Source organism: Myxocyprinus asiaticus, chromosome 20 (genome assembly GCF_019703515.2).
Source record: "Myxocyprinus asiaticus isolate MX2 ecotype Aquarium Trade chromosome 20, UBuf_Myxa_2, whole genome shotgun sequence".
NCBI classification, from domain to species: domain Eukaryota; kingdom Metazoa; phylum Chordata; class Actinopteri; order Cypriniformes; family Catostomidae; genus Myxocyprinus; species Myxocyprinus asiaticus.
The window spans coordinates 31,290,082-31,314,421 of NC_059363.1; the positions used below are offsets into that span (position 1 = coordinate 31,290,082).

Sequence of the window (24,340 nt, forward strand, 5' to 3'; positions counted from 1 at the left end):
TTCAATCTTGTTTTGTGGTTCTGATAGTTTTTCGGAGGGCATAACTGGCTTGTTTATGCTCCTCCACGTTCCCGGAATTAAAAGCGGAGGTCCGCACATTAAGTGCCACGTGAACATCGCTATTGATCCAAGGTTTCTGATTTGGATAGATTCGTACAGTTCTGGTCGGAACGATGTCCTCTACGCACGTTCTGATGAAACACATTACGCTATCAGCGTAAAGCTCGATGTCGTCATCAGAGGCGGACCGGAACATCTCCCAGTCCGTGTGATCAAAACAGTCTTGTAGCGTAGAATCTGATTGGTCCGACCAGCACTGGATTGTTCTGAGGATGGGTGCTTCCTGTTTCAGTTTCTGCCTGTAAGCAGGCAGAAGCAGAATGGAAGAGTGGTCCGATTTGCCAAATGGTGGGCGGGGGAGGGATTTGTAGCCATCCCGGAACGGAGAGTAGCAATGGTCCAAAACCCGGTCCCCTCGTGTGTTGAAATTAATGTGCTGGTGATATTTTGGTGCGACTGATTTTAAACTGGCTTTATTAAAGTCCCCGGTCACAATGAACGCGGCCTCAGGGTGCACGGTTTCCTGCTCACTTATAATCCCATACAGTTCCTTGAGTGCCCGGTCTGTGTCGGCTTGTGGGGGGATGTACACAGCAGTGATAATGACCGCTGTGAATTCCCTCGGTAGCCAGAATGGTCGACACAGAAGCATAAGAAATTCCAGATCAGGAGAGCAGAAAGACTTGATAGAATGTACGTTCCTCTGATCACACCAGGATTTGTTGATCATAAAACATACACCACCACCTCTACTTTTACCTGAGAGGTCTTTCGCTCTGTCCGCTCGGTGCACGGAGAACCCCGCGGGTTCAATGGCTGAGTCTGGAATCTCCGCAGACATCCAAGTTTCTGTTAGGCAGATAATGCAACAGTCCCTTGTATCTCGTTGGAAAGAGATCTGCGCTTTCAGCTCGCAGAACTTGTTATCCAGAGACTGAACATTTGCCAGTAGAATAGTGGGAGGCGAACAGGTGCACCTGTGCCTGACCGAATCGACTCCAAATCAGCTGGACCACCTGAAGGTGGAGTCTCCACTCTCCCTTGAGGGTAACCTGTTGTTACGGCGCGTCCGCCGAAGTGTTGAGGTTGCCCGGGATGTGAGTGGCTTGCAGCGACTTGGTGCTGCTAACTCCGTTGGAGGAGACAGCGGGCGAGTTATGACATACAGCGGGAGCGCAGACCGCCTTGGCGGTTGACATATGCTACCGCTGCCGTGCTGTCTGTCTGAACTAGCACGTGCTCGCCTTGGATCAACGGCCGGAACCTCCACAGGGCGAGCAGAATTGCCAGTAACTCGAGGTAGTTGATGTGCCAACGCAGCCGCGGACCCGTCTAGAGACCGGTGGCTGCGTACCCGTTGCCAACAGCGCCCCAGCCCGTTTTGGAGGCGTCTGTCGTGACCACGACGCGCCTGGAGACCAGTTCTAGCGGAACACCTGCTTGTGGAAAGAGAGGTCAGTCCAAGGGCTGAAAAGACTGTGACAGACCGACGTAATGGCCCGCGGTGTGTCCCGTGGCTCCATGCCCGTCTCGGGACTCGAGTCTGGAGCCAGTGCTGAAGCGGCCTCATATGCATCAACCCGAGCGGGGTGGCCACCGCCGAGGGTGCCATATGCCCCAGGAGCCTCTGAAAAAGTTTCAGTGGAACCGCTGTTTTCTGTTTGAACGCCTTCAAACAGGCCAGCACCGACTGGGCACGCTCGTTCGTAAGGTGCGCCGTCAAGGAGACTGAGTCCAACTCCAAACCGAGAAAAGAGATGCTCTGAACTGGGAGGAGCTTGCTCTTTTCCCAGCTGACCCGAAGCCCTAGTCGGCTGAGGTGTGAGAACACCAGGTCCCTGTGTGCGCATAACCCGTCTCGAGAGTGAGCTAAGATTAGCCAGTTGTCGAGATAGTTGAGAATGCGAATGCCCACCTCCCTTAACGGGGCAAGGGCAGCCTCTGCGATCTTCGTAAAGATGCGAGGAGACAGGGACAGGCCGAAAGGGAGGACTTTGTACTGATACGCCTGACCCTCGAACGCGAACCGCAGGAAGGGTCTGTGTCGAGAAAGGATCGAGACATGAAAGTACGCATCCTTCGGGTCTACCGCCGCGAACCAATCTTGATGCCGGACGCTCGCTAGAATGTGTCTTTGCGTCAGCATCTTGAACGGGAGTCTGTGTAAGGCCCGGTTCAGTACTCGCAGGTCCAAGATTGGCCGCAACCCACTGCCTCTTTTCGGTACAATGAAGTAGGGGCTGTAAAACCCCTTCATCTCGGCTGGAGGGACAGGTTCTATCGCGTCCTTCCGTAGGAAGGTAGCGATCTCCACGCAAGGTAGCAGCATTTCCGACTTTCGCCAAGGTGAAGTGGACACCGTTGGACTTGGGCGGATGCCCGGCGAAGTAAATCACGCAGCCGAGTCGGACGGTCCGGACCAGCCCTCGTGACGGACTGGAAAGCGCAAGCCATGCGTCCAAGTTCCGCGCAAGGGGGACCAAAGGGACAACGTCATCGGATGTACCGGCGGGTGGGGCCTCGCAGCGGGGTGGAGCTCGAGGTGCCACACCACATCGTGGCCGTGCTGAGTCCGAGGACATCAAAGCACTTACCTGGCTCCTTGTGACCACCCCCGGAACAGCCTGGGACAGGGGAGGAAGAGGCCTGTCCTCATGACCCATGGAGACTGTCACATCGGGGGCAGATTTGTGCCACAGCTGGGCGCTCAGGGCGGGAGACCGCTGCTGGAGCGCCAACCTGCCAAATGGAGTGGTGGACGGTGGTCGTGATGCCAGCCGTACACACCGGATATGTGACCCAGGGAACAAGGAAACCACTCTTGCGGAGCTCTTGAGTACTGCAGCCACTTAGGCATGCAGCTCAATTAAATGCAAAAGGTAACAAAAAGATGAAGATCTGCTTACCAGCTCCAGAGCAGCGGGTTTCGTTGTCCCTGGGTCGCCCGTCTCAGGGGCGCTTCGAAGACCTCCGTGGGTTCTTCGGTGCCGGCTGTGAGACGGGTGGCGTCGGCTTCCTGCGGTGGGCTACACGCCGGGGCCGGACCGGAGGGGCGGGCTGCGGCGGAGCCGGTGCAGTCACCGCAGGGGGACGCCCTCGGCGATGAGTAGATGGGGTGCGGGATCTTGAGCCACGCTGGGGCAGGATAAGCCGGCTAGCATCCATCTACTGCTCTACCATCGAGAACTGCTGGGCAAAGTCCTCGACGGTGTCGCCGAATAGGCCCGCCTGGGAAATGGGGGGCAGCAAGGAATTGTGTCCATCTCAACCAGGTTGAGCCAAAGGTGGCGCTCCTGGACCACTAGTGTGGCCATCGTCCGCCCGAGAGACCGCGCCGTGACCTCCATCGCTCGGAGAGCGAGGTCGGTCACCGAGCACAGTTCCTGCATCAATCCCGGGGCGGAACTACCCTCGTGCAGTTCCTTTAGCGCCTTGGCGGACTTGCAGGAGAGCCATGGCGTGCAGGGCAGAGGTGGCTTTTCCAGCAGCGCCGTAGGCTTTGACCGTCAGAGATGACGTAATCCTACAGGCCTTGGACGGGGGCTTTGGGCACCCACGCCAGGTGGCGGCGCTCTGCGGGCATAGGTGCACCGCGAGCGCCTTTATCCACCGGGGGATTGCCGAATAACCCTTGGCCGCCCCACCATCGAGGGTAGTGAGAGCGGGGAAGCTGAAAAGATCGGGACCGGGCAGTAAAAGGTGCCTCCCGCGACCTTGTCAGCTCTTCATGCACTTCCGGGAAGAAAGGAACGGGGCGGGACGTGGCTTTGAGCGGCGCCGCGAGCCCAGGAACCAATCACAGAGCCGTGAGGGTTCAGGGAAGAGCGGTGAAATCCACTTTAACCGACGCTCGCGGCTGTCCGGGAAAGCATGTCATCATCTCCGCGTCAGCCTGTGACTGGGCGATCGATCCCGAAGGGAGGAGCCCAGCTGAGGCTTCCGACTGGACGAGCCCACTCTCCGATGCTGCGCTCGAGAGCTCATCACTTTCGCGGGCTCCGAATAAGAGGTCAAACTCGCCGTGAGACTCACCCGGAAGCCCGATCGGGGCAGACGAGCGTGCTGGGGAATGGGAGGTCTGCGGGGGGATACCCGGCGGAGGCGGTCCCATTGGGGTCCCCAAATCGCCCCCAGTGCTAGCCGCGCTGGCCTCAAACCCGTGGGTAAAAGGACCGAGGCGGGAGCCTCTGGGGTGGCTCGCTTTCTTACGAAGGCGAGCCGCGACCGCAACGTTGCCATGGACATATTCTCGCAATGAGAACGTGACCATCCACGAAAGCTGTCTCCGCGTGAGCAGTGCCCAGACACGAAAGACAGTGATCGTGACCGTTAGAAGGCGAGAGATAACGAGCACAACCAGGAATAACACACAATCGGAAAAGCATCTTTAAAAAGACGCGTCTTTAAAAAGACGTTCCGTGTGTGCGCTCTTTTAGAGAAATATATACTCTTTTAGAGGGGAAAAATGCTCTTTCAGAAAATATACTCTCTAGTTTTTCTGCCGAAGCGCCCAGGGGCGATCTCTGCAGTGCACCAGCGCAGAGGGGGAGAAGCCGCTGAAATGCGCCGTCAGATCCAGCAGGTGAATGAACAGTAGTATTCAGCTCAGCAAGCATGACCGTTCGGCTCCGAAGAGAAAATCTGAATGAGTGGTTGCATACCAGCTCCTTTTATACCCGTATGTTCAGGGGAGTAGTATGCAAATACCACTCGCCAATTTTCATTGGCCTTTTATCAAAGACCAGAGGTGTCTCGGGCTCCCAAGAGTGACCCCTAGTGTCACTACATCGACACCAACGTCGAGTGAGTGACAGATAGGGAACACAAGGTTACAGTGAGGTAATTACAATGGAAGTAAATGGGGCCAATTTTTGGAGCGTTTAAAGGCATTTTAGTGAAGCACTTACATTAATTCTTCTGTTAAAACATGTATTATTTGAGCTGTCAACAAATTTGGTTCATGTCTTGTGGCTATACTTTACAAACAGTGAGTATTTTAACATTTACGGATTGGCCCCATTCACTTCCATTGTAAGTGAATCTGTTTATCAATTATTCTTTTCATATTTAATTAAGAATCCAAAATCGGAAAAACAAATTATTTCATTAATCATTTACAAAACCAATATTAAAAAACAAATAACGACTTGTTTTTGTACTTTCGATTAGGGCTGCTTGCGACAACCTCTCACCACGGTTGCCACCAACAGTTACGCACGTGATGTTAACATTTCAACAACTTGCATAAAAGACCTTACAAAAACTTGGAATAAATTCCTGAAATAATGTCATTTAATGGGTAGAATAAAGTATTAGATCTTTAGTAACTGTGTTGTGGATTATTTAGCAGGATGTATTTTCAATTTTTTAGAGACTTCTTGATTTTGCGCATTGGTAATGGTGTTCACAAGATACACATTTAGCACGCAACTAAAGCCAAACACACACCATGAGGTGGATCAACTACACATCCATTCGTTGACGGCTGAAGTTACTATTCCTTCACAAACTAATGCTCAAGAGAGTTTATTTGTGATAACATGTCAACAAACAACAAGAAAGAAAGGCGTCGCACCCGTTTATGTGACCTTAAACTCAAGCTCCGTTGTGCATTCGCTGCCAATGTTGTTTATATGGCTGATTAAGTTCATATATAGGCTATATACTGTATATACGATGTGTTTTAAAATAGGTGATTGTAAAAGCGCTTCCACTGGGATCAGCACATTCATCTCTTGACACGCATCTTAGACAAAAATAAAGTAAAAATACTCGCACTAACGACTGGATCATTTGAATAAACAAGGTTATTCAACAAGATTTTTCTTCTAAAACATTGTCAGTGCATTGATAATGCCTTGCTGTGTGTCATATTTTTGTCAACAATGTTTGAATCCTTTCTTTGTAAAAAGAATCAGATAACAACTCAAACATTTTTGTGTGTAATTTCGTTGATGAGATTAACACTGCGTTCTGGACGTGTATTCAGTGCAGCTGGAAACATCATAACTCTCAAAAATGTTAAGCATTTAACAATTGAAAAGCTTCCAGTAAAGGTAGGACTGAATTATTTAATTATTGTCAATCTGTTTAGTGATATTTAGTCGTGTTGAATATTGGAGTTTAACAATATTAACAGAATCTGACATCTAGAATATTTTTAGTCCTTGACGTGTACATGTTACTGACGTATAAGATCATCTGTATAGTCCAATAACAGACAGAAATGTAAAACCAATGCAAAAAGTTTTTTGTATTTATTTTTGGGGGGGTATTTTGTGATATTCACAAAGATTAAAAATTTTATTTTGTGTTCAATGAGGCGCTTTTTAAAGTTTGATGTACAATAAACGTGTAATTTGCGCGCACTCCCTCCCCTGCCCTTCAACCACCGTACAACACCGTTCACTGGTGGTGATTGGCCTGTAACCACCGCGGTGGTAAAAAAAAAATTGCCACAGGAAATAGCCCTACTTTTTGATTTTATGCTCAAATTAAAAGTAGGAAATAAAACAAATTGCCACGGGACACTGCGTTTTGATAATTTGACTTTCCATCTAAAAAGAAACTAAAGAAGCTGAAATATGAATTTGCACATGTGGGTGGTTCTGAAACTCCCCTTTTTTCTGATTGGTCAACCTGCACCATTCGTGTGAGCGATCAAGCACTCATACGCTTGGGTGTGTGAGCTACATGCTTATCATATGAAGTTAATGAATGCTGGTCTCTCTAAAATCAGCATTTACACATAGCCTTCAGATAAAAAAAAATCATGGACGTTGGGTTTATCTGAGCTTGGCTCTTGAAATAATATAGTCCAATCCAATGTTATGTAAATGCTTATTGTCTTATATTAAATGTATTAATATCTTCCAATTTATTATTTTTAAATTTGTAGCTGTTATAATTCACTGCCATGAATGCAGCCTGTAACTTTCATCTGTCAGCTTGGATGTGGCCATTATACTGTATACTTCCTGCAACATGTATAATGACAATAAACCTGACTAAATTTGCTCAGTTAACAGGTATTCCACTGAAATAACTGAGAATTGTTGCAGTGTTTGCGTTCTATAATTGGCAGAAGTGGTGCCCAGTCTATTTTTCTTCTTATGCTTTTTGCATTTTGTCATGCAGTAAACACTGATGCATATTAGCATAACATGACATTGTTATTACATACTATTTAGCATAATACCCATTCATCCTCGATTTTGGCTTCTAGAGGGTATTGAGATTTTTTTTTTTCACATAGCAGCAGCTATCCATGTGGGAGTTGGCGGAGGTGAGGGAAATTTAGCGCAGTTAGCCGCTTGGAGAAAATTACCCTTGTGAAATTGCAGTGAGCAATTCTTTTGTTACTCTCTACTGGTTTCAGAAATCGCACATAACAGCGATGCCAATTTAAAATGCTTATTTAATGCAATCAAACTATAGCTAAGAGTAATTATCGGGACGTGGCAATTGACTTGTAAAATCAGGAATGTGGCGGTTTTATCGGGACATGTGGCCACACTAACTGCAAATGCAATACCCAACTGCAGCTGGTTGAGTTGAGAGAGATAGCACATTTGCAAAAAACATGGTGCGCTTTGGAGAATAAATGATAAAGAAATTAAAATTAACTGAGAAAGAAATATCTGAACAATTCAAGAGCAGTGAATGGTTACTCTGTCTCACAGTATTGAGGAAGAACAGATGACGGTGCAGGTTGAATAATCAGAAGAAAGGGGCATTTTAGGGCCACACACATGTGCAAATTCAAATAAGTTTTTTTTAGATGGAAATTCAAATTATCAGAATGCACAGTGTCCCGAGGCCATTTTTCTAATTTCCTATTTTTAACTTGAGCATAAAATTGGAAGTACGAAAAACTAGTTGTTACTTGTTTTTTAATATTGGTTTTGTAAATGATTGATGAAATGTCATTTTTCATTTTTCCAATTTTGGATTCTTAATTGAGTATGAAATGAACAAATGATACGGATTCAAGTGCCTCACTGTAACCTAGATTTTTGCTTCTTCTTTTTTTTTTTTTTAAGGACAAGTCTAAATAAATTTTTGTGGTAACAATGTGCCACAAATGCTGTTGATCGAGCTTAACTTTTATTGAACCCAGAATATTCCTTTAAAGTGACTTTGGCATAGATTACCTGTTGCTACCATTATAAAGGACTATTTAAAGAGTTTACCCAATTGGATTCATAATTTTCTTTTTGTTCTTCATATGAGCTCACAGTCACTGTGGTGTGACGGCAACATAATTTGCAGTGCTTGCTTAGGAAAGATGAAAATTATATGATAAACACATCATGCTACTGTTGCCATCTTTGATGATGATAGATCTTTTCCTAATGTTGAAAGCTATTAGTGCCACAAGCGATAGATCGAGCTCTTCAGACTGAAAACAATAATTGGCAGTGGAAGCTTTTCAAGGCAATTTGGTGCTTCTAAACTGCAGATTGTTTAATTAGTGGTCCCTTCCAAGTCAAGGATCAGTTTGAACAAACCCCTTACCCCAAGTATTACACTTTTAACTTGCCCCGTACCACTGCCATTATGACAGACAATAGAATGGCCAAAAAATCCCATAGATTTATATTGAAGGAGGAAGCCGAGTAGTATCTTGGGAACACACTAGCAACCACATAGCAATGCCCTAGTAACCAACCACATTTGTTTTCAGATAGTTACTCCTTTTCAAGAGGGTGAAAATTTGGAAAATGAATATATTACAACTCTACCTTGAATTTTGTCAAATACCTTTAGGTTATTTGTCCTAAAATGTTCTCCTGGGTTGCAGAAAAACACTGACATTTCTGATTTCGACAGAGATAAAAATGCAGACTAGTGCCTAAATGCTGAAATTGCTGACCATATTTACAGTAATTATCCTTATAGAGCTTTTGACACATATACACCCAAACCCAAATTAGCTACATTTTTAATTTGCACACTTTTTGCAATTTCTCACACTGCAGAGTGCTTTAATATATTCATGTTTATTTTAGTTTACTGCCATTATTAAGGCCTATTTTAAGTATGTTCTTCTTTTTAATTCCTCTTGCCTCATGAATCGTGACTAGTTGCCTGTCTTACTCCAGGTTCTCTGGACTGCCTGCAGGGCCGATCTGCCAGTCTATCAAGTGATGATGTCATTGGACTAGGTCACGAAGGGTCACGTCTCAGTCAGATATCTCTGATTCCTCGTAGCTCCACCCTGCCCTGTGACACCCCATCTGCCCAACGCCTTTCCCAGCATCCCTCTTCTCTGCGGCCGTCCTCCCCTGACAGCGAGATGGTTACCCTGGAGGAGTTCCTGCAGGAGAGCAATGCCTTGTCCCCACCCACTGTAAGATAATAATTCTCAACAGACATATCAGTGACAAATCATAGGAACTGTACACATTTGCATTTGCTTGCTTGGGGGTTTTAAGATGTGTAATGAATCACACATTGTAGGATGTACATTTTCTGAGTTAGGTATCCTGCACCATCTATCACAAGTTGTGCTCTGGGGGTTATTTATGCAGTCAGAGTGGTTTCAGGAGTCTTTCTGAATTTAATTTATGATCGATAGAGATATTTATGTCCCTAAATGAATTATGCCTGATATTTGAGCTGTTTGTACTCTCCAGAACTGTGAGGCCAAGGCAAAGTGCATTGTTTGGTAATTGTTGTTTGGGGCTTAACTTAATTTACTGCTAAATGTATTCACAATTGGGATCTTATCTTAGTGATGAATCTAGTGGCTAATTTGACATCACTTTATCACCTTTTGCATTTGACACAACTAAATATAAGTTTGTCTATCCTCGTGGATTTTAATAGGCCTCTGTATTTTTTCTCTTTACATGTAATCTTACAAATCATGAGAAATGCATGCATTTTCTACTGTAATTAGACAATCATATATAAAAAATATTCTTTTTCTCATTATATGGTAGTGATACTTGGATCCTTGTATCAATATTTTATTTATTTACAGGGTTTCCACGGGTCCTCTTAAATTTCATTTGCTGAGGTCTTAAATTTTGGGCATGAATAGAGGAGACGCTTAAAACAAAATCATCTCTCTCTCTCTCTCTCTCTCGTGCATTTAGCAGTGTTGTTTTTGGCTTCTCTGCAGTTTCTCCTCTCTCTTTCAACCTTATTCACAGCAGCGCCATATTAAATTTTTGACGAGAATGACAATGAGGCTGTGAGAGAGAGACATACAGTCTCTTCAATGGGGTGTACTGCAGTTTAAGTGTTTTTGGATCGTTCCGCAGACAAAACATTGGAAAAATCTCTTTTTTAAGGGCACTCAGTAGACAAAAAACTCCAGACAACATGAGTTGTGGAAAATCAGATGGGATATTGGAGCTTTTTACAGATTTATACCATGCATGCCATTGAAGAGATGGTAAGTCTGTCCCTCAGCTTCATTTCCATTCCCATTAAAAATCAAACATGGGACTACTGTGAATAAGGTCTATAGACCAATCCTCTTAATTACAAAAATGTCAGCGCATGCCCAGTAAGTGGTGGCAGAAAGCCCACTGACTGTTGTGTTAGATTTGACAGATTAGATGATTAAACGAAAGTATGACACAAAACCATCATAAATACAAACATATTCTTAGCGATACAATTACTATAATAAAATGAGTTAATAAATAATATGTAATCATATTCGCTATAAATATTTGCTGCAAAGTTGTGAGTTGAAATTATCTCAGTCCAGTCAGCTCTGTTGATGGCTTGAAGCCACAGCAGTCAACTAGAGCCCTCGGAATCATTTTTCAAAAAGGTAATCCGATAAAAGTTGACTTCTTACGCATGGTTTTTGCCACCACTTCCGTGTTTGACATAAGCGGTGACATTGCCGAAGCATTGGTCTATTGCGTCACATCTTGCTGGAAAGCAATTGACTAAAGAGAAGGGTCACAATACAGGCTACATACTATAGACTACATGCATTCTTAATGAATTTATTTAGAGTTTTAATGTTGTTTCAACTTATTTAAAAAAGAAACACAAATGCACAATAAAATATAAAAAAAACATGTCCAGAGTCATCCAAGTAGTCTCAGTGGTTTTGTATTTACCAGCTAAAGAATTATTTCATGTGTTTTTTTTATTATTATTGTGAAAGTGGTCTTTTATTTGGCCTTGAAAAGTCTTAAATTTCATTCCTTCGAACCTGCAGAAACCCTGACACACTAGAGTTTACGCAAATGCATAGCTTTCCATTGGGGCAGTACGTGGGGAAGACTGAGAGAGAAAATGCAAGGGTTTGCGAAAGTGATACTATGTCAAACCAAAAGTTGCAAACATTAAGACTTTTGCTGCAACCCACTCTTGACGTAGGCATCCAGTGATAAATGAGAATCTAAGAGGGGTGGGTCTAGTTGTGCTTTCGTGAAATCAGATTCGCTGTATGCCTGCCGCGGCCCGTGCATTTTAAGTCTAGGCCTTCAGTGTGATTCATGCCATTAAGAAAACTCAGTTACACAATGAATAAGACACTGTATGCCTATCATATATTACATGGCAGTCAACTAATAATACCAATTGATATTTTAAAAACATGTCCACGCACGAAAGCCAGAAGCAAGGAGGTCTAATACCAAGAACATTTCTCTAATAATATTTGTGATTTAAATTTTGCTTGCAATAAATTTTGTTTCGTCAGGGTACACGGTTACTTTTCAAAACTTGATCTGACACTGAATGCTCAAGCAACCTAGTTTACATGTAGAAAACTCCTGATGATGCTATAATGCAAAAAGCATTTACCAATTTGCTTTAAGTGAAAATCAGTCCTCCTTTCCTGTTTAATTAATCAATCGCACGATCATGCACATCTCAGGTTTTTAAACCCATAAGGCTCTTTCTCAACGGCAATAACAGCAGTGATGACAGCCGACTTGTCAGCAAGATCTCGCACTCTTCGCTTTCAAATTACGTACATCACTTAAAGCGTGATTGCGTCACTCAAGACCAGCTAGAAGGCCTGGACTGGGACATATCCTAAAGACCACACCCACCAAGAAAAAATGAATCAATCTGATTGGCTGATTAATCTGACAATCTGACTTTAGATGCCCATTCACTGCAGTGTTGAAGGATTCTGTGGAAATTCTGAAGGCCTGACGGGGTGGAGCTCAGACTCATGCACTGCTTTGGCTAAGGAGCAGGCGATTTGTGAAACAGTTGTCACACTTTGCTTGTAAGCATTGAGGAATAAATTCTGATTGGATAAACTTTTTGTTTTTTGCTCTTCATTTGTAGATGAATTAGGAGTGGAAAGCGATTGAAAATACATAGGCAAAAAGGTCAATGAGAATGAAAAGATGAAAAAATATGTATTTATTAGGCATGTTATGCAAGCAGAGAAGGCTTTGCTGGCCCTGAGAAATCGCCACTGCTGTATTTCCACTTAATTTCAATTCCATACACTCCACATGGAGCTTGCACATTCCTATGTCAAACGCTCCGTCTGAGCTTTCCCTAGTGTGTAGGCGCCCTAATAATAATTTTGGAATTGGGGTAAATTCATTGGCCTTTAATCATCAAGATGCCTAATGATGATTCATGTCTTTTCTCTCAGGTCCAGACAGGAATTCGAGAGGATCTCTTGACTGACTACTTCACCAGATCTGCCCGACCTGCACCTCTGCGAGATGGTGCTAAAACCCCCACCAATTATGTCATGCCGACCATCAAGACTACTCTGCCTGAACTGGAAGGTCGGGCCCCCAAACCTGGACACAGCGTCAAACCAAGTGTTCGGCACACAGAGACCTCCATGCCCCCCTCTCAGTCACAAACGCTTCCGAACAGAGGAGCCGGCTCACGGCCCTCACCTCTGCAGCAGTCTAGCCCTCATGGAGGGGTGGGAGGCAGCACCAGCCTAAGTCGCACTTTCAGCCTGGCCTCTGCAGACCTCCTCCACTCCAACGGACCGAATAGCTACCGTGCAGAGGCTAGTTCTCCCAATCAGAGCGATGTGGTTAGGAGGTCTGGTGCGGTCACCAGGGAAAGACCTTTGTCTGCTAGGCTGCCTGGATCTTCACCTCTTCCTGCAGACCCAGGGCACCTGTCAGTGGACCCCCGCCGCCTATCTCTTGCTCCCCCTAGAGATGAGTTGTCCCTGACCAGTACTCCCCCCCTGCACTCTTCTTCCATGTCCTTGCAAGCTGAACAGGATTACGTAGGGAGTAGTAGTAGAGCCAGTGCAGTTTGCTCTGGGGCTGCTCAAACCCGGCCACCCCCTCATCATGGTGAGGTGGCCATGGTTACTCCAGTACGAGCCATATCTGCATTGAGACTGAATGATTTGGAGGAAGAACCTCGAGAGCCAAGGCAGACCGAGTCGCCTCTACTAAAGAAAGCTGACACTGCGAACTTGAGCTACAGCGTCAAGGGTCAACCCACCAGCAAACCTGCTTCTCCAGACCCTAACAATGACCCTCAGACTGTATGGTATGAGTATGGCTGTGTGTAGAACCTGGTGAAGAAACACTTTTGACATATAAAACTGCACTGTTAACAGCCCCAGGCAGCTTCCTTAAAGTCAGGAAACTGTTTATTCAATTTCTTTCTCTATTTTTTTGACACCTTGATAGCACCAGGTGCATTTGCGGGACTTGCACGCGTACACCTTTATCTGAAAAGGAATGTATGGGGCACTCGAATGTATTCACTTTTTTTCCCTTCCGACTCAACTGAACACCATTGATTTCCGCAGCTCCATGGCAGGCCAGTCCACATTCTATTTGAATGTGAAAAACAAATGTTTGGCTGTGTGCTAGGAGCCACTCCCAGCATAATTCAATAGCTCAATAACTGAGTAGTGACTGCATCCATATTTAGGAGGTGCAGGACAGTTGTAGGTCCATCACAGAGAAACAGTCTCGATGGTACCCATTACTGGAAACGGGCTCTCTCACTCTTTCCCTACTGAAAAACCAAACGTTCTGCTCATTTCTGCTTCTGTGGGTGACTATGTATTTACTAAGGGACTGGGTTTGGCTCAGGCTTCGGTCAGAAGCATGCAAAAGGATAACAGATCCAAAAAGGAGAAACAGACAGGAGGAGACTGATGGGAAAAAAGCACAAAGTAAACATTCCACCTACCTTCTGATATTTGGTTTGATATAACAGGGAAGAACCCTGCTGCAAAAAATTCTAAACCAGCTATAATTGGTTAAGGCTGGTCTTAGCTGGTCTCCCAGCCTGGCCAAGCTTGTGCTCAGCTGATTTAACTCGTTGGCCAGCTGGTCTCCTATCCTGACCAGCTGGAAATTGCCCAAACCCTTTTAAAACCAGTCAGGGAACCTGACCAGGCTGGGAGACCAGCAAACCAATTTAGGGTGGTTTAATCTTTTTTCTTTTTTCTTTTTTTTTTTTTTTTTTGCTGGGAATCTCTTGGAATCACTGGACACATTGCCCAGTTGTACACAAGAATTTAGGGTTGTACTAATGAGAAGACCAATAAGGCTCTTTGCTGCATTTTGGTGTTTTTTTTTAACCACACTTTTATAACACTGCACAACTGTTAATGACCAGAAGTTCTTATTTATTTATTAATGTCTTTGGGACAATTAAATGACACTTGTATGTGTGGTTGTTTTATGTGTGTGCATCTGTATGCAGGGGTGTAAATTCCAGGGGGGATGGGGGAGGCAGCACCCTCAATAATCAAAACAAGCAAGTTCAACCCCCACATTATTTATACCATGATCAACGGAAACATGAGTAAATGCTTCACGCTGCAACCTTTGTTCAAGCCAAATCTAAGCCCTTGTCTGTATGCCTCATTTCCCAAAATGTATTTTGTTTAGAATGGCTGATAGTGTCTACAGTGTGTATTAAATCAAGTCTAATTACGTGGTACACTGGAAGAATGGAGCACTCTGATTCTATGTTTTATGTCCATGTGAAGAGACTTGTCCTTTAAGTTTGGTGATAGCGCCCATGGTTTCTCAGTGTTCCTACCAGATGATGTTGTGCATTCACCCTCAGTTGTTTTTCTATTAGCCATCTCATGTCACCATCTACTTTTCATTCTGAAGTCAGAGGTGAGAACTGAATACCAATGGAGATCAAGCATTCACACTGTGTTAAAATGAGTGTTTTCTGTTTATGTGCACAGCTACTGGTAAAATAATTTTAGATACAATTTTTTTTTTCATACACTACTGCACCTGTAAGATACTGTGTGTTTGACTAGATGCCCTTTTACAACTTTTTACACATAATAATGTAAAGTTTATTGTGAATGATAGAAGTCTGTTTAGAAAAAGCTGTTGTCCAAAAACTCTTTATAATAAAGATTTTTCTAAATGAAACCTATGGGCCTGGGGCAATTTGTAAAAACATTACTCTGACAGAAACCATACGCTGAGGTTATGGTGTAAGCGGGTGTTCACACGGGACCTGTTCTAGTCTAATATCAGCTAAAGATTTGAGTGGGTGGTCTGCGTAACATATGCCTGCACGTCGTTGCGTGAATTAATGCCTCGCGCCATGAGTGTTGCAGTTTGAAGACTTCCGTGTCAGAAATAATAAACTTTTAAAAACGCCCCTCGAGACTCCTGCGCTCTGTTCCATTACGTCTTCGTCTAATGGCTTCATTTTCCCGTCTTTTTGAACACAAAAAGACATTTATATAGATTTCTTCAGATATCAGATTTTCCATTGTAACCTAGTGGAAGATCACTTAGGCTACATCTTAAAACATAGTAAGCTACCCAGACAGCATTTTGAACATCATAGGCGTGTTCCGAGTCAGCTCAGTTTACACACTTGGCTTATCTGACACGCTTATGATATGACGCCCAAAGATTTTAGACACAGCCTGAGTGGGAAGACACATGTGAGATGGTTTCACTTTTAGTAGCAACCAGTTAGCGCATCCTTGAAGGAACACCTAGCCTAGTTGATTTATATATATATATATATATATATATCATATTTATTACCGACCTTTTTTATCTTCCGGAAGCGATGTTATCTGTGTTCACTGCTGTGAGTAATCGCATATGCTGTTCAGAAGAGAGCTGGTCGTGCTGCTGTTTCCACTTGTAGAAGATGTTCATCACACTTCAGAAATGCCTCGAGTGAGAGACGTGTGATAACACCATGCAGCAAGCGGAAGGTAAAGTAATTCACCTACTTTAAAGCATTTTCTGTCTTATTACCCTGACAGTTATTACAGTTATTGCTATATTGGTATTATGCGCCGAAAACGAAATTAAAATAAAGAGTCTGAAAGCTTCTTACAATCCCATATTAATGTATATGACTTCACAGTGGTAAATCATGATAGTAGCCTAATATAGGCTATTCTGGCGAAAAAATATGGTTATCTACTAAATTATTATTATTATTATTATTATTGCGTTACTAACATGATGGTATTTGTTTAGGTAGTGATGAGAGCTGAATATATAACCATTGTGCTTATTATTATTTTACGAATTAACGTATATATATATATATATATATATATATATATATATATATATATATATATATATATATATATATATATATATATTAGCCTTTACGCATTAACAATTTCTTAAGTGAGAGTATCGTATAATATTCATTTCATATATCTGCTGTTTGCGAAAATAATCAGTGAATTTTTGACTGTTATAAATAATTTTAAATATAAATTAAACATTTAATCTAAAAATGAAACGTTTACAGAATCCTGTCCACGTGCACTTTTTCCCCAGATTTGATCATTTTTCGCGGCCTCTAACTACATCCTCCACAGTTTTAGCAATAAATGCGTTGTTAATATGCGTTATTAATAAAAATTGTATACCCTTTCTTATATGCTGAAATCAGAACTTTCCTGACCCCTGACTTATTAAAAAAAAAAAAAAAAAAACTTTTATTTGTTAAAAATATATTTATTTTTATCTTTTCGATTATTAGTCTCCTTTATCTTATTTATACATTTTGGTTGGTTTATACGTATTTTATTTTTTTCTTCCTTCACCTGTACTTGTCTTTATGACTCAGTGATTGTATTCATACATTGTTTGATCTTATTGAACGTTTATATAGGAAAAAAACCCACAGTTTAAGCACCATTTGTGGACTTTTCGGACGGTCCTTTACCACCATAGGCACATTTTCCAACTTATATCAATGTTAAATTAGAGATCTGGAACGATTTCACCGTGACGCCATTTGACCAGCTTAAATACGGGACAAATCGCGTCCCGTATTGATTCGATACGGGACGCATAATTTTATTTTAAAAAACGGGACGATCCCGTATTTTACGGGACTGGTGGCAACCGAAAACAAGGGTAAATTAATTAATAACGTTATGGGCTTTATGTTAGACAATCAGCCTCCAATATTCAACATGTATGTTCATTTATGCAAGAGTTGGATTGCTGAGAACAGCCCATAAACGTTAAAATACACACTGTTTCAAAAAACAAAACTATGTAGTGTAACAAAGTGCTAAGTGCATTTAATAAAACATGAATATGATGAATTGGGTATTAGGTTTTCATGAATGATGACTTCCATTCTTGACTTGGAGTTTAGTTAAATTCCTGTAGCAAAATAAAATCTCAGACTATAAATTCTGAATGGATGTGCCACTTTTGAAGCCACTGTAAACCACAGATAGTCCTAAAATTAGGCTAATTAACGATACCTTTGTGGAAGAATTGTTTTTCTGATGATAATTCTTACTCTTGTGGCTTATAGCTTTAATAGGCCTATATGCCACCCAAACTTAACAACTTGAAAAATGTTGTTGAATTGCTTGTTCATCAAAGTTTCATATGAAAATAGCTCCACAGTGCACTCACAGGGGCCAAAACCACTTGAAATGTCAAATCAAGTCTCTAAGGTTGAAACGCAGCCTACATAAAATAGTCAACCTCAGAAGGTACAGAGAACACAAAAACAATAATTCTACCAAAAAACAACTTACCTATATTAAACCACTGTCTCACACTTTCACTATTCGGTTATTCTACTTCACAGATGAAATGCATAATGTCCAAGCAGTTTTATTACAGGTGTCATCCTGTGTTGATGTGTTGGGCTCAGATTTAGGGAAACCATTTTAATCTAATAGATTGGTGATGAAACCCGTTCTCGCTGTGCTTGAGGGGTCAATTCTATTCTGTGTTGCAGGATAGTCACTGCAGCAAAGGTCTCATTCCCAATGTCTCTGACACCCTCGCATTAACTAGTCATTCTGCCAAATGGTCATGGTCATTTTGTAAAGTGCTCTAATTTGATATTCTAATCCATGTAATGAAAGGTTTACAACTAAAATGGTCATCATTTAAGAATAAATTGTTTCAAAGACTCAACTCAGTGTTCAGAAAATGCCTTAGCTGATTTCAAAGTCAAGGGAAGCAGACATGGAGGTGAGTTCATTGTTATAAATTCAGTGGTGCTTTTCAAACTTCAGCTTCTTCAGCTTTTCAAGTTCAGATTATTCATATCTCTTCTTGTAGGCCTATATGTTAGAATAGGTCCATGTGATGGACTCAACCCACACGAAAGGCTGTCTTCATCCAGGTCATTCATTTCAGCATAAAGAAATCATATTAATTAGAGTCTGTTGTAGACTTCTGAGACTAAAATATATTAACAGATGTGTATATCTAAAGTGTATAAAGAGCACCCCAATTTGAGAAAAAAATACTGTATATTTTTTTAATCCAAACTACATTGATTCATAAAAAATATTATGAATCCAAACTATATGGATTTAAGTTTAAGGACAAGTTTGCCCAAAAATGAACCCCCACCACCACCATTTACTCACCCTCATGTCGTTGTAAACCTGTGTGACTTACTTTCGTTCTTGAAACACACACAAAAAAGACATTTTAAAGAATCAGCAATTTGCAGAGATGTTAATGATAATAAATTATTTGTAATTACTAATTTGATTAAGCTCATCGATTTATCAATTTCAGAACAAATGCATTCAGTAGTAGCCTAATCATGCCAGCAGACATTGAAAAGACTGCCTATACAGTCATCCGCCGCTAGAGGGTGCACTGAAAGAAAAACCACACAGATAAGGATCTTCACTTCCTCTCATGTAAAGATGAAGTGGGCTCAATGTAATCAGTGTTGGAGCATTTCTCTGTAAATTAACATATATTTTCTACATAGACTGTGATAGTGTGTTAAATTACAACATGAAAACAATCACAGTTGTTCTTCCATTCTCCTTGTTTTACTACAGTTATGCCTAGGGTTGCCACCCATCCCGTAAAATACGGGATCATCACGTTTTTAAAGATGAAAAGTTGCGTCCCGTATTTTAAGCTGGTTAGATGGCATCATGGCGAAATCGTTCAAGATTGTTCATTTAACCTTGATACTGGTAGCAAATGTAGGTGGGGACCATCTAAAAACATACACATGGTGTTAAAAAGTCATAATACTGTCACAGGTGTGATTAGGGACCGTCTGAAAAGTCCACACAAGCGACAACTGCCATAGCAACAGACACCACCCCCTGTCAAAAGTGGCAACCCTAGTTACACCAGTGATCGCCAGATCTTACTATCACCAGAGAAGCAGTATGTTAGGTAATGTGTTTACACAGCATGTTATAATTGAATATGTTAGAATTACTATGTTTTGTTTGCATCCCATAGAATCCACAAAATGTTATGTGGGAGACATCTGCTGATTACAAACTTCCTGCACTCATCGAGTAAGATTTGGTGAACATGAGGTTGTGAAAATGAACATGTCGGAAGAACAAATCAACTGCACTATAAGCCACGAGATTCACCAGTACCTGTTCTCGGGTGCATACATCTTTGTCCTGCTAGTGGGTCTTCCAGCCAATTCTTACTCGCTGTACCATGCCTGGCTGCAACTGAAAGCCCACAATGAGCTGGGGGTCTACTTACTCAACCTGACCATATCAGATTTGCTGTACCTGGCCTCCCTGCCCATCTGGCTGCAGTATATTTTCCAGGAGGATAACTGGAGTGGCTCTGAGTGGCTCTGTCAACTATGTGGCTTCCTTCTCTACGAGAACATCTACGTAAGCATCGGTTTCCTGTGTTGTATCTCCATAGATCGATACCTGGCTGTGGTCTACCCCTTCCGTTTCACTGCTTTCCGAACGGTGCGAGCTGCAGCGCTGGTCAGCGCCGTGGTCTGGCTCAAGGAACTTGCTGTAGGCATCGTGTTTTTCCTCCATAAGGAGCTCAGCAAGGACAAGCTTAACCATTCGGTGTGCTTTGAGCATTATCCCATGAAGACTTGGGAGTATTCCATAAATTACTACCGTTTTTACATAGGCTTCTTGTTTCCTTTGGGAATCTTATCAGTGTCATACCTTCAAGTCCTCAGAGCAGTGGGCAAGAGTGCAGGCACGCAGGCTGCACAGAAAACACGCATAAAGTATCTGGTGACCAGCACCATTGTTATCTTCCTGGTGTGTTTCTCACCATACCACATCTTCCTGCTGGTGCGCACGGTGTTAGAAAGGGACTGTGCCTTTATCGAGAACATTTTTAATTACTATCATTTCTCCCTGTTGCTTACTAGTTTTAACTGTGTGGCGGATCCGGCGCTGTACTGTTTCATTAGCGAGAGCGCCCAAAAGGGCATCCAGAAGGCTCAAGACACATGCACTCGCATCTTCTGCTGTTGCTCCAAAAGCCATGGAAGGTTCAGCACACACTCTACTGAAATGGTAGTAACCAATGATAATGTTCCAGGAACCTAAGTGGTGACACGGTTGTGCAGACCATAACTTACGTTTGAATGACTTTTGTTTGTTGTATTAATAATTGCTTATAAAATGGACACCATGAAATTGACCCTTCGCTAATCCTTACCTTAAAAGACGAATCATACCTTTGCAACTGTTGCTGCTACCATATTGTCATGCAAGATCTAATGCAAGTCTATAAATTTCCTGTGAGTTTGGATGGTCAGATCAGAAATTATCTAAATATATGGTAATGCATTGTTTGCGGGACGGTAAAAAGTCTTAGCCTCGATTCTGATTTGCAATCTCTGCTGTTTGTAATCACATTATTGTGTGATTCAACAATTTCTAAAAAGAAAAACAGCAGATAAAAATTCTAAGCTAAAAATAGCAAATAAAATGCTTTGCAGTGTCACACTTCATTCCAGGCTACATTTTCACTTTTTACCTCTTTATGAGAACATTTAATTAAAAACCGTGCTGTTCACAGAAATCACCAGTTCATTCCAATTTGATAAGCCTTATCCCTGTTGTCCAGCTGTGCTTTTTTCATGGTTAAACATGGAGCATACAGAGAGTGAACAAGCAGAAGCACACAGCGTGGGTGTAAAGAGTCATTCCTGGTCAGGCAGGTCATTTAACCTGGTCAGCTTCCCAATGGGATTTAATATCCTTGGAAAATGTGTGTAGAAAAGAGGGTCTGGAGGTGACTGATGGTCCTCTGCAGGAATCATGGATGCTCTGTTTGCTCAAACCGAGGAGGTAAATAAAGGTGATTAATGTTTGGTGCAGTGTTTAAATTTTTTATATGGAAGTGAGTGCAGCTTCTAGCAGAAGACTACAGGAACCCAAAATGGGGATATGTTCTCTTATTCCTGTTCATGCAAACTAGGTTTACTACATATCCTGAAATGTGCATGCAGATTGTATGTATTGTATGTTGAAACAGAATCAAGATTGTACTCCGAACATTTCATGGAATCACTTTACTACAGTTCAGGGAACTGTTTGAGTCTTAAAAGGAATTTTTGCTATGTTTTGTACTCTGTTGTATATTGTTTAGTGTGCAAAATCAGATTACGTCTGTTTGCATTGATGCACATGGAGGTTGTAAAAAAAGTACAGACATGATAGGGATAATATATATTTTTTTATTTATGTATAAACCAGACCATCTGGCACCAATGATCATGCCATGCTCCAAATCCTGAGATCACATTTTCCCCCATTCTGATGGTTGATGTGAACATTAACTGAAGCTCCTGACCCGTATCTGTGTGATTTTATGCACTGCAGCCACATGATTGGCTGATTAGATAATTGTTGGTGCCTGATGGGCTGGTTTGAGTATTTTTGTTACTGCTGATCTCCTGGGATTTTTGAATGTACTCAGAATGGTGCCAAAAACAAAAAACATCTAGTGAGGGGCAGTTCTGCGGATGGAAACACCTTGTTGATGAGAGAGGTCAACAGAGAATGGCCAGACTGGTTCGAACTGACAAAGTCTATGGCAGTGGTGAATTCTCAGGGCCAGCAAAGCCTTCTCTGCTGGCATAACATGCCAAATAAATAAATATTTTTCATCTTTTCATTCTCAATCACCTTTTTGCCTATGTATTTTTAATCGCTTTCCACTCTTAATTCATCTACAAACAAATAGAGAAAAACAAAAAGTTTATCCAGTCAGAATTTATTCCTTGATGTTTTCAAGCAAAGTTGTGACAACTGTTTCACAAATCGCATGCCTGAAGCAGCACGTGAGTCTGAGCTCCACCCCATCAGGCCTTCAGAATTTCTTCAGAATCCCTCAACAGTGCAAATGAATGGGCAACTAAAGTCAGATTGTCAGATTCATCAGCCAATCAGATTGATTTATTTGTTCTTGGTGGGTGTGATCTGTAGGATATGTCCCGGTTAAGGCCTTCTAGCTGGCCTTGAGTGATGCAATCACACTTAAAGTGATGTACGTAATTTGAAAGTGAAGCGCGCAAGATCGTCATCACTGCCGCTATCGCCATTGAGAAAGAGATTCTTATGGATTTAAAAACACGAGATGTTCTGCATGACTGTGTGATTGCTTAATTTATTAAACAGGACAGGAGGACTGATTTTCACTTCAAATAAATTGGTAAGTGCTTTTTGCATTGTTATAGCAACATCAGGAGTTTTCTAAATGTAAATTAGGCTGCTTGAGCATTCAGTGTCAGATCAAGTTTTGAAAAGTAATGCTGCGTTCCATTCAACTCGGAAAGTCGGATTTTACAACTTCCTATTAGGAAAAGTGCAATGGAATGCATCTTGCATGGAATGCAGTCAGAATTACAACTTGTAGTCTCATGCAGAAATTCTCATCTCCGATTTCGCTGAGATGCAGGGGCATGATGTCACACAAACGTGTCAACACTCAGGGAGATATACAAAGTGATAAACATTCACTTTATTAAGTAATATCGATAAATGAGTTATTTTCCACATTACATGATATTAAAGCTTGTTTAACAAACGCCTGCAGAAACAGGTGTATAAAACATTATAATCTCTTTTTATAATCGTACACCTGAAGCACAAATGCTAGCGCTGCAGCATTGTTTAACAGTTGGGTTGCCAGAAGACATCTCTAATGAGAGTCAAACCCCTGCTAAGCTAACGGGAGCATTGCAGTTTTGTTTCCTTAAATGTCATCTTCCAAATAACAGGGAATGGAATGCATTTATGGTCGGAGATATCAAGTAGGATTATCCCACATCCAACTTGATGATTTTTGAATGTCTGTTCAGGAGACCTTCATTTCACAAAACAGTCATGCTGCAGTTAAAATTAAGTTTGCTTGAGCATTAAGTGTTGTTTCAAGTTCTGGCTTTCATGCGTGGATGTGTTTTTAAAATGTCAATTGGTATTATTAGTTAGCTGCGACAATGTCTTATTCATTGTGAAACTGTGTTTTCTAAATGGCATGAATCACACTGAAGGCCTGGACTTAAAATGCACAGCCCACCACTGGTCTATGGTAACCCAGATAACCGCTCTGTACAATTGTGGTGAGAAGAGTAGCATCTCAGATTGATCTGTATGTATATATATATATATACACAGGTGCATCTCAATAAATTAGAATGTCATGGAAAAGTTCATTTATTTCAGTAATTCAACTCAAATTGTGAAACTCGTGTATTAAATAAATTCAATGCACACAGACTGAAGTAGTTTAAGTCTTTGGTTCTTTTAATTGTGATGATTTTGTTGATCTCAAAAAATTAGAATATGGTGACATGCCAATCAGCTAATCAACTCAAAACACCTGCAAAGGTTTCCTGAGCCTTCAAAATGGTCTCTCAGTTTGGTTCACTAGGCTACACAATCATGGGGAAGACTGCTGATCTGACAGTTGTCCAGAAGACAATCATTGACACCCTTCACAAGGAGGGTAAGCCACAAACATTCATTGCCAAAGAAGCTGGCTGTTCACAGAGTGCTGTATCCAAGCATGTTAACAGAAAGTTGAGTGGAAGGAAAAAGTGTGGAAGAAAAAGATGCACAACCAACCGAGAGAAC

At 42.1% G+C, this 24,340-nt stretch overlaps 2 protein-coding genes across 3 annotated transcripts in view; both read left to right on the forward strand.

The window, feature by feature from the left end:
• LOC127411293 (protein Daple-like) overlaps positions 1 to 15,383 on the forward strand; it is a 106,129-nt gene extending 90,746 nt beyond the window's left edge. For both annotated transcript variants that reach the window (XM_051646766.1, XM_051646767.1), the window contains 2 exons: positions 9,165 to 9,412; positions 12,656 to 15,383. In XM_051646766.1, the coding sequence (XP_051502726.1) occupies positions 9,165 to 9,412; positions 12,656 to 13,552 (1,145 nt within the window). In that variant the 3' untranslated portion in view covers positions 13,553 to 15,383. The remainder of the gene's footprint in view (positions 1 to 9,164; positions 9,413 to 12,655) is intronic.
• A 644-nt stretch (positions 15,384 to 16,027) lies between these two features.
• LOC127411346 (ovarian cancer G-protein coupled receptor 1-like) lies at positions 16,028 to 23,806 on the forward strand. The gene is made up of 2 exons (XM_051646862.1): positions 16,028 to 16,207; positions 19,716 to 23,806. The coding sequence occupies exon 2, from the start codon at positions 19,805 to 19,807 to the stop codon at positions 20,801 to 20,803; it is 999 nt and encodes a 332-aa protein (XP_051502822.1). The 5' UTR covers positions 16,028 to 16,207; positions 19,716 to 19,804; the 3' UTR covers positions 20,804 to 23,806.
• The last annotated feature ends 534 nt before the right edge of the window (positions 23,807 to 24,340 follow it).